At 49.3% G+C, this 13,565-nt stretch overlaps 1 protein-coding gene across 4 annotated transcripts in view; it reads right to left on the bottom strand.

Moving 5' to 3' along the window:
• LOC138296106 (zinc finger protein 583-like) overlaps nucleotides 1-13,565 on the bottom strand; it is a 369,595-nt gene that overhangs the window by 234,745 nt on the left and 121,285 nt on the right. For all 4 annotated transcript variants that reach the window (XM_069234962.1, XM_069234961.1, XM_069234963.1 and 1 more), the window contains one exon: nucleotides 7,901-8,017. In XM_069234962.1, the coding sequence (XP_069091063.1) occupies nucleotides 7,901-8,017 (117 nt within the window). The remainder of the gene's footprint in view (nucleotides 1-7,900; nucleotides 8,018-13,565) is intronic.

The raw sequence follows: 13,565 nt of genomic DNA, 5'->3' as shown, positions 1-13,565 counted from the left end.
CAATACTCAGAGTTACTAAAAATAAAGGTACGTTATTTTAGTGACAATGGGGGTCATTACAACCCTGGCGGACGGTGTTCAAGCAGCGGAAATACCGCAAACAGGCCGGCGGGCAAAAAAAGTGAATTATGACCCTGGCGGAAACCGCCAACAAAGACAGCCACTTTAACACTTCGCCCGCCACGGCAGTACAGACAAGCAGCGCGGCGGTCATCGCCAACAGACAGGCGGGAGACAATGTACCGCCCACAGTATTACAACCCACCAATCCGCCACCTTTTCCGGGGCGGATTCACTGTGGATAAAAACACGGCGGAAACAGCTTTTGCTATGGGAAAACGCTCACCTGAACATATCCCACGAGGAACGAGGAATCCATGGAGCCGGAACTCCAAATACTCCCTGCCCTTGTCTTTCTGCTCCTCTATGACCAACAGCTACGTAGGCGCCGAAGACAACGGTGAGTACTGCACCTACAACACGGGGGAGGGGGGAGGCAAAAGTTAGGGGGACACCCACCAAACACCCCCACCCCCACCCTTGCATATTACAACATACACACCAATGCATTCACAAAAAATCACAGTAACAACCCACAATCCCCCCGGAAGAATGAAAACACAAAGTGAAAATCGGTCAAACATTGTAATGTGCCAATATGCATGTCATACAAAAATATACAGATATATATTTGAAAATCAGTCATAATTATATACAATACGAGAAGTAGTGCAGATATGTACATAACAATGTCCGTGCACCATCAGTCCAAAAATACATGGGCGAGGCCCACAAACGATACCTGACCACAATCGGAGAGAACACTGCCGGGGCATCAGATAGAAATACTACAGGGACCTCAGGGGGAAGGGAAGGGGGTCACCTCAGCCGGTGACTGCAAAGCCAGATCCACGATGGGGCTCCATGCCCATTTATGCCATCCTGGGGAGTGCAAAGCCACAGTCTCTCAAGTCTATACAGTGGGTGGGTTGCCCACCTTGCCATCCTGGGGAGAGCAAAGCCACAGTCTCTCAAGTCAATACAGTGGGTGGTTTGCCCACTGTGCCATCCTGGGGAGTGCAAAGCCACAGTCTCTCAAGTCAATACAGTGGGTGTTTTGCCCACTGTGCCATCCTGGGGAGTGCAAAGCCACAGTCTCTCAAGTCTATACAGTGGGTGTTTTGCCCACTGTGCCATCCTGGGGAGTGCAAAGCCACAGTCTCTCAAGTTGATGCAGGTCTCTACTGGTACTGGGGGGGACTGGTGCCCAGACTGGATGAGTCTCCCCGTGAAAGGTCGTGTCCTGTCACTGTCCCAGCTGCACATGGGATAAGGATGCCTGATGTGGCGATCCATTCATTCCTACCCGGTGCATTGCCCTGTTCAGCGGTGCTTTGCCATGGCGGTCTTTGCCCTGTTCAGCGGTGCTTTGACATGGCGGTCTTTGCCCGGTTCAGCGGTGCTTTACCATGGCGGTTCAGGACTGTTCAGCAGTGCTTTGCCATGGCAGTCTTTGCCCTGTTCAGCGGTGCTTTGACATGGCGGTTCAGGACTGTTCAGCGGTGCTTTGCCATGGCGGTCTTTGCCCTGTTCAGCGGTGCTTTGACATGGCGGTTCTGATAAGGACATTGGTGTGTGGCATGACGTCTTCTACACTGGACATTGGTGTGTGGCATGATGTTCTCTACACTGGACATTGGTGTGTGACATGACGTTCTCTACACTGGACATTGGTGTGTGGCATGACGTTTCATCATTGCCCAGCGGGGCTCTGGCAGTCGGGAACCTCCTGGGCACTGACTCTGGCGGTGGTCTCCCGACCAGTGACGATACTTGTGCCCTCCTGGGCTGTGACTCTGGCGGTGGTCTTCTGACCAGTGATGATACTTGGGCCCTCCTGGGCACTGACTCCGGCGGTGGTCTCCTGACCAGTGACGATACTTGGGCCCTCCTGGGCACTGACTCCGGCGGTGGTCTCCTGACCAGTGACGATACTTGGGCTCTCCTGGGCTGTGACTCTGGCGGTGGTCTCTGGACCAGTAACGACGGTGCTGGCGGTTGTGTCTTGACCGCCGGAAATGATGGCGCACTTCTCCGCCATGACACTCACAACAGGTTGGGGAGACTTCCTCTGGCCCTTCCCCACCTTTGGTGGAGTCACAGCTGACTCTCCAATCCCCTTGGAACCCATGTCAATTGTTTTCCCACCAGGAGTCTTAACACGGTCCTGTCGTTCACTCTCCAATTTTAGAGCCTTTACAGGGGGTGGGCTGCCAGTGCCTTGGCTCCGGGTCCTACTGCCTGCCCTGGTGGCCGGTGCACTCCAAAAACCTTGAACAGGCACCACTGGTATTGGAGGCTTTTTGGCTGAGGCGCTACGACGGGACTGATGAATTGGAGGGGGGGGGGCAAAAAGGTCAACTTTACAGAGGGACAGTTTCTGACGAACACTGGGATGGGTAGATGGAGGGGGTCTGGGAGTGGAGGAAGAGGAGGTGGTTGTCGGAGGTGTCACTTTAGCTGTTTTGGGTGCAGGTGCGGGTACTGGAGGCTGTCGTGAGGTGGATGGATGTTGGGTGAGTGATTGCCGGCGTTTGTGTACTTTGGGAGGGGGCGTCACAGACACACTGGGAGAGGACACAGGGGACATGTAAATGGCAGTGGAGGTGGTGAGTGCAGGTGAGCGGCTTGTGGTGCTGGGTGTCCTGGTGCGATTCATGGTGCCTGTAGATGTGGTGCATGCAGGTGTGTGTGTAGACGAGACTGGGAGGGAGGAGGGAGAAGAGGAGGAGGGGGACAAAGTAGAGGCAGTTGATGTTGTTGTGTCTGTATGTGGGTGAGTCTTGCATGAGTGCCTGTGGTGTGTGTGGTGCCTATGTTTGCTTGAGCTACTTGTGTGCATGCTGGTCTGTAAGTGTGCTTCAGATGGGCTGAGGTACAGGAGATTGGGTCTGGGTGGAAGAAGTTGGAGGGGGGAGGCTAGACACAGGGACAATGGCTGCCATCAGTGCTGAGGCCAGAGATTGCAGGGTTCGCTGAAGGACAGCCTGACCAGAATGAATGCCCTCCAGGAATGCATTACTGTGTTGCAACTCTCGTTCTACACCCTGGATGGCATTCACAATGGTAGACAGCCCAACAGTGAGTGACCTGAGGAGGTCAACGGCCTCCTCACTGAGGGCAGCAAGGGTGACTGGGGCAGGGCCTGAGGTGCCTGGGGCGAAGGTGATGCCCACTCTCCTGCGTGAGCGGGCACGGGGCAAAGGCTGAGGGGCTGCTGGGAGGGCGGTCCTGGTAGGGGAGGTGGTGGCTGTACCTGTAGAGGTGGGGGGCACAGATGGTGCCGCCACCACAAGGGAGCCCACATCGTCGAACGAGTCCGTGTCGCTGCTTGGTGATCCGGTGGCCGACGTGAAGCTCTCCTCGCCCTCCGTCCCACTGGTGCATTCAGAGTCCGTGGTGTGGCCCTCCATGGCCATGTGGGATGCAGCTCCCTCGTGCTCCGGTGCCACTGTACCTCCGCCTGTTGATGCTGATGTACAAAAGGAAAGGGAGAGCGAAAAAGGGGGGAGACAGAAGAAAGAGAGTTTTAGTGCATGGCATACCGCTACCATTGGCAGACAACACAAACGCAGCTGCCCCCTGTATTACGCCGTGCTCCTGCCCTCTGCACATGCAATTTCTGGGATATGGCCTATATGGCAATGATGGACATCTGCGCACATGGATGCCACAAGGGCAACTATACCTCGACATGGCACTCTGCTGAGGTGGGGTAGAGTGCCACATGGCCTACATTACGGAGGGGCCTTGCCTACCTAACTCGCCCTGGCCTAGGGACACCCACACCCCACCTCCCCCACCCAGACACCTCCACTGCAAGCAAAGTCCGCAGAATGAGAGTGTACTCACCGCCTTGTGTCTGCTGTGATGCCCTCAAGCGCCCATCCAAATCCGGGTAGGCCACCGCCAGGATCCAGAACATCAGGGGGGTCATGGTGCGACGGGCACCCCTCCAACGTTGGGAGTCCATCCCCAGCTGAGCCTCCACCGTCTTCTTGCTGCAGCGGCGAATGTCCTCCCATCTCTTCCGGCAGTGGGTGCCCCGTCTCTGGTGGGCCCCCAGGGTCCGGACCTCCTTGGCGATGGCACGCCAGATGTCCCTCTTCTGATGGGCGCTGACCTACATGACATGCACAAGGGAAGAGGAACAGTCATTACCAACTGCACCGTCGTTGTGAGTGGCCCCCTCCCTACTCTGGCCATTTGCCCATTCATTCACATGCATTAACGTTCTATGAACTCTGCCCCCTTCCCTCTTCCAACCAGCCCTCTCCACCCAGGCCTAGCCCATACAACGTGCTCCCTGTGTACTAACCTGTTGGTCTGGAGGACCGTAGAGTAGCGTGTACTGGGGGAGGACCCCGTCTACTAGTTTCTCCAACTTCTGTGCAGTGAAGGCAGGGGCCCTTTCCCCAGACGCAGCAGCCATCGTCGCTTCCAGACCGAGGTCACAGAAGCACTTGTAGTGTAGGTCCTCTCCTGTCGAAGGTCAGGTATCTAGTGATTGAACAGATAGAAAATGGCGGTGACGTCCGCGGCGGTGCGCATCATCACCGCCAGCGCACCTGTTCATTGGCTCCTGGGACCCATAGGGTCCAATGTTAACCAATGCAGCACTGCGCTGCGATCTACGACCGCCTACCGCAACGGTGTGCAACGCCAGCGCAGTTACCCCACAGTCCCATTGTCCCACTTTAGAGGTAAGGCAGCCGCCATTTCAGGGGCCCACATGGCTTCATTTACTACTGCGTCACATATAGCTAGGCCTACACTTAACACACATACAGGAAGGGTTTTGTGAGTGGTGTAGTCTTGTGTGTGACTCTGGGTACATACCTGGAGGAATAATGACTGGTTCTTCGCTGTTGTCCTTCGTAGGCACCGTCTGCTGGGACATATGAGGAGATGGCGGAATCCTCCGGTGTACAGACCGCTGGTGGACCTGTTGACAATGGAAGAGAGACATGTCATCGTAACCTACCGGTTTGACCGTGCCACAATCCAGGAACTATGTACCCAGTTAGAGCCAGACCTGAAGTCACCAATCCGCCATCCGACTGGAATCCCCCTGACGTGCAGGTGCTGTCAGTGCTCCATTTCCTTCAAACAACTGTGGCAAGGCATCAGGGATGTCACAGCCTATGTTTTCCAACGTGTTGTCCAGAGTGTTGTCTGCCTTGCTGAAACACGTAAGGAGATACATCATTTTCCTTGAGGTGCAGGATTTGCCTACAGTGAAAGGTGACTTCTATGCCCTTGGACATATCCCCAACGTCATAGGTGCTATTGATGGGACCCAGGTAGCTCTGGTCCCCCCCCACAGGAGTGAACAGGTGTACAGGAACCGGAAGAGTTATCATTCGATGAATGTCCAGATGGTCTGTTTGGCAGACCAGTACATCTCGCAGGTAAATGCTATGTTCCCTGGTTCAGTGCATGACGCCTACATCCTGCGGAATAGCAGCATCCCTGATATGATGGGTCAACGCCAGAGGCACCGTGTATGGCTATTGGGGGACTCTGGTTATCCCAACCTGTCCTGGCTATTGAACCCAGTGAGGAATCCCAGGACCAGGGCAGAGGAACGGTACAATGAGGCCCATGGGCAGACTAGGAGGGTGATCGAACGCACCTTCGACCTCCTGAAGGCCAGGTTCAGGTGCCTCCATATGACAGGTGGATCCCTATTCTACTCACCGAAAAAGGTGTGCGACATCATCATCGCCTGCTCCATGCTTCATAATTTGGCTTTGCGACGCCAGGTGCCTTTTCTGCAGGAGGATGATCCCGATGACGGTTTTGTAGCAGCTGTGGAGCCTGTGGACAGTGATGAGGATGAAGCTGATGACGAAGACAACGACAACAGGGAGTCACTCATACAGCAATATTTCCAGTGACACACAGGTGAGAACATTTTTATTTTTAGCATTACATTAACTTTCACACGTCTACCTCTATCCTGTTTTTTGATTTAAATCACTATTTGGTAACTGAGTTGTACCCTTCCATTACGATTTCACAGGTGTGGTTACCTACGTGTCAACTGCTTGCATCCTTCAAGGGCTTGTGATGTGTGACATAGGTATGTTAGCTTTACAGTGGTACACCCATTATGACACTGTCATTGATTATACATTTTTACTAAATCACAGACTGACTCCAGATTGTTTTGTGTTTCAAGAGTGTTTATTTAAGTGCTCAGAAATGGGAGGGGGTTGTAAAATGAGGATGGGTGATGGTGGAGGAATGTCCATGGCAGAGTCCAGTCTATTAGTCTCACAGATGCACTGCCCATCTGGGCATAGGAAGTGGAGCTGGGGCAGTTTAAGTATGGACAGGGTAACAAAGTGGGACAGTGGGAGGACAATCAGGGTGGTCTCATTTCCTGGCGTGGGTCTTGCCATCTTGCTCTGTCCTGTTCCTGGATCTCAGGGACCGCTTGCGTGGTGGTTGTCCGTCTGCAGGGGCTGGGGTGCTGGTGTGTTGGTCCTGTGGCGGGGCGTCCTGTCCACTAGCGCCGGCGGAGGTGGTGGGCAGTTCATCGTCCTGGCTAGTGTCAGGGGCCCCTTGGAGTGCCACAGTGTCCCTCAAGGTCTGCTGTATGTCCTTCAGCACCCCTACGATGGTGCCCAGGGCAGAGCTGATGGTCCTGAGCTTCTCCCTGAACTACCCTCTGATAAGCCTACTGCTCGACCACACTACCACAAAATAGAGCATTCGAATTATCTCTTTTTGCCACTATCTTACCTCTAAGGGGAACCCTTGGACTCTGTGCATGCTATTTCTTACTTTAAAATAGTACATACAGAGCCAACTTCCTACAATGCAGAACAAATTTAAATCAGAGGATGTGTTGACACAGTAAATGGAAATCTGAGAGGATGGATGGACACAAGAATCAGTTGATGGATGAAAGGCTTTAATGATGAATAGCAAAGTGAAACAAAGGAGGTATGGATAGATATATGGATGGATGCATGCGTAGATGCTGGATGTGTGACAGGATAGGTGGGTGGATGGAATTGTCACTGGCTAGATAGAATGGTGAAAGACTAAACAATGGATAAAAAAAAATATATGGATGACAGACCGTAAAGGTAAAACAATGCATATCTGAGAGTGGATTTTAGATAGTGTATGGAAGGGTGAAAGAATAAATGAATATATGCTTGGATGGAAGAGACAAGGGACCTCTTATAGCGATAGTTGGGCTCACTTGCTTGGTCCCATCAGAGCTGCGTTTCAAAGTGGGGCGTATTTTAAGTTTCTGTCTGCTTTCATTCTGTAACTCATAACTATCCCAGTGCTAGATTCATACTATCTCTTTTTCCATGAGAAGCATCCTTTTCCCTCACAAGCTATCAATATGTAACAAACCTGTATCAACTCAAGACCCCGGTGCTTTGCCCATCTGCAACCCAGCCACTAGAATAATATTCCCTGAAACTAAAGAGTGCTATCTCCCTGCACACCGTGAAACTATCCATCAAGATCCACCTCCTCTTAAACGAAGATCCACAGTTGCATAGCCTAGCATGCCCAGCAACGCCTCTGTACCTGGACTGTCCTCTAGGCCTTTTACGTGCAGACCTGTTTTGTATTTTTCCACACCATTCTGTTTTCCTCACATACCCCCTAAAATGGTTTACACTGTCAATTTAATTTTTGTAGCCCAGGTATATCCTTTTTGGTCAAATTAAATATAAATACCAAAATGCCAAAACAACAAATGTCACCAAAGCAGCCTATGTGTGCTTTTGGTATTTATGAGAGAAGAGCCCCCACTGTTCACAGGACAGTACACTTCACAAAAAATCCAACTCTTCTATTGTCTAACCTGGGCTCAGATTACCACTGCTTTCCAGTCTGTCAGAATCCTGAGAACCCTTCAGACAGTCGTTTTCCTCTGTTGTAACCCAAAATGGTATAGGCGAACTAGTGGAAATCACAGCACCTGAAAATGAAATACATTAATCATGGATTTGTAATCTTACAAGAATTAGACCTGCATTTTCCTAATATTCATTTTCTTATACATTCTTTTTACAAATTTTCAACAACAAACAATTCCCCCAGTTGTATTTAAACCAAATTCTTGCGATATAGAGAAGAAGCGTTCCTCAAAATATGAATTACTTACGTAGTTGAAAATTAACGACATGATAGTTTATTACTACAGCATTCTGTACAATTAAAAGTGATCCCACCATACCCCTCATTTTTTCTTCAGCCTGTTGACACATCTACTTGATGGCTGTCACAGACTGCAGCATCCAGCTAGAACTCTTTTATTGAGGAGTGAGCCCAGGCCTACCAGGGACTGTACTCAATATACTGCTCAACCCTTAAAACCCCTATTTCTCCAATCATTCGAAGCTATAGCAGTTTAGGTGGGAATAGGATAGGCAATCCCAGGTTTAGCAGATAGTGTGTGACAACATGATCATATCATAATAAATTCCCAGTTTGCCCTCCATCTGGTTCTCCCGGACAAGTGCAACTAAGCCATTTCCAGAGCTGTTGTGGAGTAAAGTAGCCTTGCTGACATTGCTAACTCAAAGGGCCCTAACAGTTCATCTCTCCAGTCTGCATGGTCCAAAGGATCTATGTCCCTTCTCCCACTGTGCCTAAACCAGAGGTACCTGAACATTTATTTTGAATTGTTTAAATTATTCCTGCAGAATGGCAAAGCTCTGTCTGTTTTTTTCCTTCCAAAGGGTTCTGGGGGATCAGGATGTTCCACAGAGGATTAATTATACCTATTTCTTCCAATAGTTATTGTTTTGCGTGAAATGCTGGGTCTTGCACATTTCCAAATATCTAGTCATTTACCACAATCAATTGGGGTGCCCCATGTTAAATACATGTCTGCCATTCTCAATAACTTTCAAAAGCAGACTGGGTACACTTGTCAAAGGCGACCTATGGTGACTTACTTGCCCAAAGAAATGTGTTGGTGTTTGATCATATACAATTAGGAAACTGAATAGGTATTCATTTGAATAATTCACAAGTATGTACAAAATTCCTGGCAACAATTGCACCTAACCAATTAATGGGCAACTTGCTTCAACCCTTTTTTTAATCTCCTGCCATAGGGGCCCTAGGTTTAGCTCCAAATTTCTTTCAGAGTGTAAGGTAATGCAGATTACAAGATATTTGAAATCTGTGGTCTACACACTCTGCTATTTACTCAAATCCTAGAAGTCAGTGTCTCCTTTGAGGGGGGATCAGCATAGACTTACTTCAGTTTACCTGAAGTCCACAGGCCTCCTACATAGTGGTCCATCATCTGCATCAGTTTCTAGCCTGACCATGTTGTGTAGATCATGAAAAGGAGTACATCATCCACATGAAAGGATATATGATTGTCCCCTGATCTAAATCTATGCACTAGTCCATCACATCTTACCCAAGCTTGCAAACGTTTGATGGGCAGAGAAAACAGTTTAGAGGAGAGCTGAGTATCCCTGCCTGGCACGACGCTCAATCTCAAAAGAAAATGAGAGAGCCCCATTGATCTGCATTCTTGCCCTAGAGTGTTCACAAAATAATTTAACAGATGAAAGAATTGTGGGCCAAAGTTAACATTGTGAAGTACTTGGAACAATCTATTGAATCAAATGTCTTCTCAAAATCCATGAGCATCAGTGTGTATGGTCCTGGAAACTCATTTATAAGGGCTCATGGTGTCTGCACACTTCTAATGCAATGTCTACAGCCCCCCCTATTAGGCATAAAGCTATTCTTTCTTTGTACACCTGTGTATCAATTACATTTTGGCGTCTATTTGGAAGTACTTTACTTAGCTTATTTATTTCAAAGCTAATTAATAAGACTGGACAGTATGAGTGGCACTGCCCAGTTTGGGTTCAAAGGATATTGTGATTGATTACAAATAAGTAGTCAATGCCCTCCTCACCCGAGCCTCCTCCATCACAGCCAACAGGTGAGCTGAGATTAGGGAGCAAAAATGTTTAAAGAACTCAGTCGGAAAACTATTTATGAAAAGCGTTTTGACAGTTTGAATCGCAGAGATTACACTGATGCTTAAGTGTTTTGAAAAAAGTAAGGTCTAATACTTCTCTGAAAGTTTTGGTATAGGAGGTCCTGCATCAGAGGTAGCAATAACTCTGATTCCAGCACGGACCACTCTCTACATAGAGACTAGAATTATTCTGCAAATACATCTGCAATCTCAGAGGCTTTAGTTTTAAATGCATCCAAAACCATCACAGATACGTATCAAGATTCTACATAGCACATTCTAGTTTCTGTCACCTTATTAAATCGCCAATATACAGGTTTGCCACATTTATCCCCAAATTTAGTTACTCTCCTCTGATCTGAGGTACCATCCAAGTTATTCTACTAGAAGTAGAAGTATGCTCCATATAATGGACAAGTCTCCAATGAGGTCATCATCAACTCTGATGCTAGAAACACCTGACTTAACATGAATAGAGGCACAAACAATGTCACCATTGATGGGAACTCTGGATGCCCAGGATCTGTTCCAGTGCCTATGTACATTTCCTTCACCAGGAGTTGCTGGCAAATCAAAGGATAAAAGTTGTTTTTCGATTAAATATTTGTTTTTAAACGCTTAGAGAATAGCAACAAAAATGTCCAGATACCATGGTGATTATACAACCCTATCACAGATTGGGAAAAAGGAACCAGCATGGCCATTCATTTTCCAGACATGAGAGAAGAAAAAGAACGGTTCCAGTTTTTCCAAAACAAACATGAAAATAGCATAATACAAGGGAAGGACTGGATTCCTTTTTATATATTTAACTTTTGCACCAAGCATTATCAATTAGAAAACAATATTTATCCTGGTTTGCCTTTTATAAACACACATATATGCTTATATTGTTTAATTTAATGCAATATTTTATATACTGAAACATATTTTTAAAATGTTTTCATGTACAATACTAATTAATATAAGTAAAGTTGTATTCAAATGCCTTATATGCAATTCAACATTTTATTCAAATACGTTTAAAAGCAATGTTTTTATATGATCATTCATTCACAGGTATTATGATTCTTCAGATAACTAACATACCAGTAATCTGATAGAGACTTCTAGCTGCAGATTCCTTACCTTAGAATTCCCTGTCATCAGCTTCGAATCCAGAATTTTTCTGCTGAGCAGTACTCTGCGAGCGCCATCAGGTGGCTTCGCTCGGATCCACGAGCATCGTCCGGCTCAGAGTGGCGTCGTCAGCATTGTTGGAGCCTCCTGTGACGTCATGGTCTTCTCTATAGGCACCACTCCGGCGTGCATATGTCCATGCCGGTTAAGTGCAGGTCCAGAAAGAGCTATCCTTTTTTCGACGTTTTTGTCGAGGATTTTTTGATTGTCTGAGCTATGTCTTCGAGAAAGACTGGATTTAAACCATGTGGTGCATGTCATCGCACCATGTTGGTCACGGATCCATACCAGGTTTGTCTCTGGTGCCTTGAGAAGGACCACGATTCGAAGTTGTGTTCCGACTGTCGGCCCATGGCTCTGAAGGCCTTGGGAGAGAGATCTCTCAAACTTCTTGCGGGCCCGGCAGCTGTCTTCCATTAGCGCGACTCTGAGGACGTCACAGTCCCGCTCTAGGAGGAGGTCGCGCCAGGAGCCCCAAGTCATCTTCCTCGCATTCGAGGTCTTCGGGGCATTCAGGTAAGAGGCACAAAAAGAAGAAGTCCATGCGTACTTCGACTTTGCTACACCTGTCGGCTGACGAGGCGTCTAGGGAACGTAGACGTTACGAGCACCAGGGCCGACTCCGCGTCTCCCCCTCTCTCCCGGAACCGGAGTGACCCCCGCTCAAATTAAATATTTTTACGAGGCTATGCGCCTTGTTTTTGAGCGGGCTGCACCTGTGGGTGGATCTTTGGGCCCCGCGGGGTCAGCAGGGGTCCAATCGGATTCAACGTCGGCGGCTTCGGTCTCATTTCTCACAGTTTACCTCCTCCAGCGCCGGGCCCAACGTCGACGCTTCCTCCACCACCGGCGCCCACTGGTGGTGGTAGCCCCATCCTCGATCCGGAACGACAACATAAGACACCAATTCTGAATTCGACATCGCCGATTAGGCCCAGATCAGTGCCTGAGGCTTATTCAGAACAGCAAGGCACAGGAGAGGAGTGGGATGGGTCTGAGGACCCTTTAGAATATGGATTGGAGTATAAACAGGACTAGTATGAGGATCTAGGGGAAGCCAGTGGACTGGATACTTCTCCTGATGCTGGCATGCTCTCTCCTCCCACTGTGGCTACGGAGGAGGGTGCATCTTATGCCATGGTGGTGCGTAGAGCAGCTGAGATCTTGGACCTACGGTTCTAGTCAGGACTAATCTCCTAATGGAAGTGCTTCAGCCAGAGGCTGCTACATCGGAACCGATGTTACCCTTCAATGAAGCCCTCACAGATGTCCTTCTGGGAACATGGTCCAAACCCAGCACAGGTGCTCCTGTGAATAGGGCAATTGGCCGCCGCCATAGACCAGCTCCAAGCAACCCCAGTTTCCTCACCCAACACCCCACCCCAGAGAGCTTGGTGGTCCAAGCCTCAACTTCCTGTGGTGCCTCTCCCTTCCGCCCCTCCGGATAGGGAATCCAAGAGGCTGGACCAACTTGGAAAGAAGTTGTTTTCTTCCTACAGCCTGGCATTGAGGTCGGTAAACATCTCTTGCCAATTGGTCCGTTTTCTCATACTATATAGGATACGGGGGCACAAGTGCTGCCCCATGTCCCGGAGGGCGTATGGGACACTCTCACCCAGGCTGTGAAGGATGGGAGAGATGCAGCCAAGTTTACCATCAGCTGTGGTTTGGACATGACCGACTCGCTGGACAGAGCTATTTAATCGATGGTGGCCCTTTGACCCATGCCTGGCTACGTTCCACTGGCTTTTCGGGGGATGTCCAGTCGAGCTTGATGGACATGCCTTTCGATGACTCTCGCCTTTTTGGTGAGAAGGCAGACTCTTTGCTTGAGAGGTTCAAGGATTCTCGAGGTACGGCCAGATCCTTCCTTTGGCCTCCCAGTGTAGGCTCTCCAGCAGTCTGCCTATCGCCCCTTTCAAGGCTTCGGAAGCGGTGCAGTACCACGCCGGCCAAAGGTTAGCCACCATCCTCCAGCTTCACAGCATCCCGTGCAAGGACGAGGTTGTGGTACTGTCAGACCCAGAGGGTCTGGCCAGGGGTCGGCCACCACCCAGCCCCCCTCTTCTGCAGCACCCAAGCCCTCCTAATATTGTTCTGCAAGACCATGTCCGTCCAGTTGGAGGGAGGATTCAATTTCATCTCCCTCACTGGCAGTCCATAACTTCGGATAAATGGGTCTTGCAAATCATACAGAAGGGTTAGTCCCTCCCCTTCCAGTCTTTCCCTCCCTCTAGCCCTCCAGTAAAAGAACGGCTGATGGAAGATCATTTGATCTTACTCCACGGGGAAGTTACGGCTCGTTTAGCCAAGGGAGCCATAGGCAAAGGGTCCT

Source organism: Pleurodeles waltl, chromosome 5, assembly GCF_031143425.1.
Source record: "Pleurodeles waltl isolate 20211129_DDA chromosome 5, aPleWal1.hap1.20221129, whole genome shotgun sequence".
NCBI lineage: Eukaryota > Metazoa > Chordata > Amphibia > Caudata > Salamandridae > Pleurodeles > Pleurodeles waltl.
The sequence above is the reverse complement of the archived record's forward strand: the minus strand, read 5'-3'. Positions and strand labels throughout refer to the sequence as shown.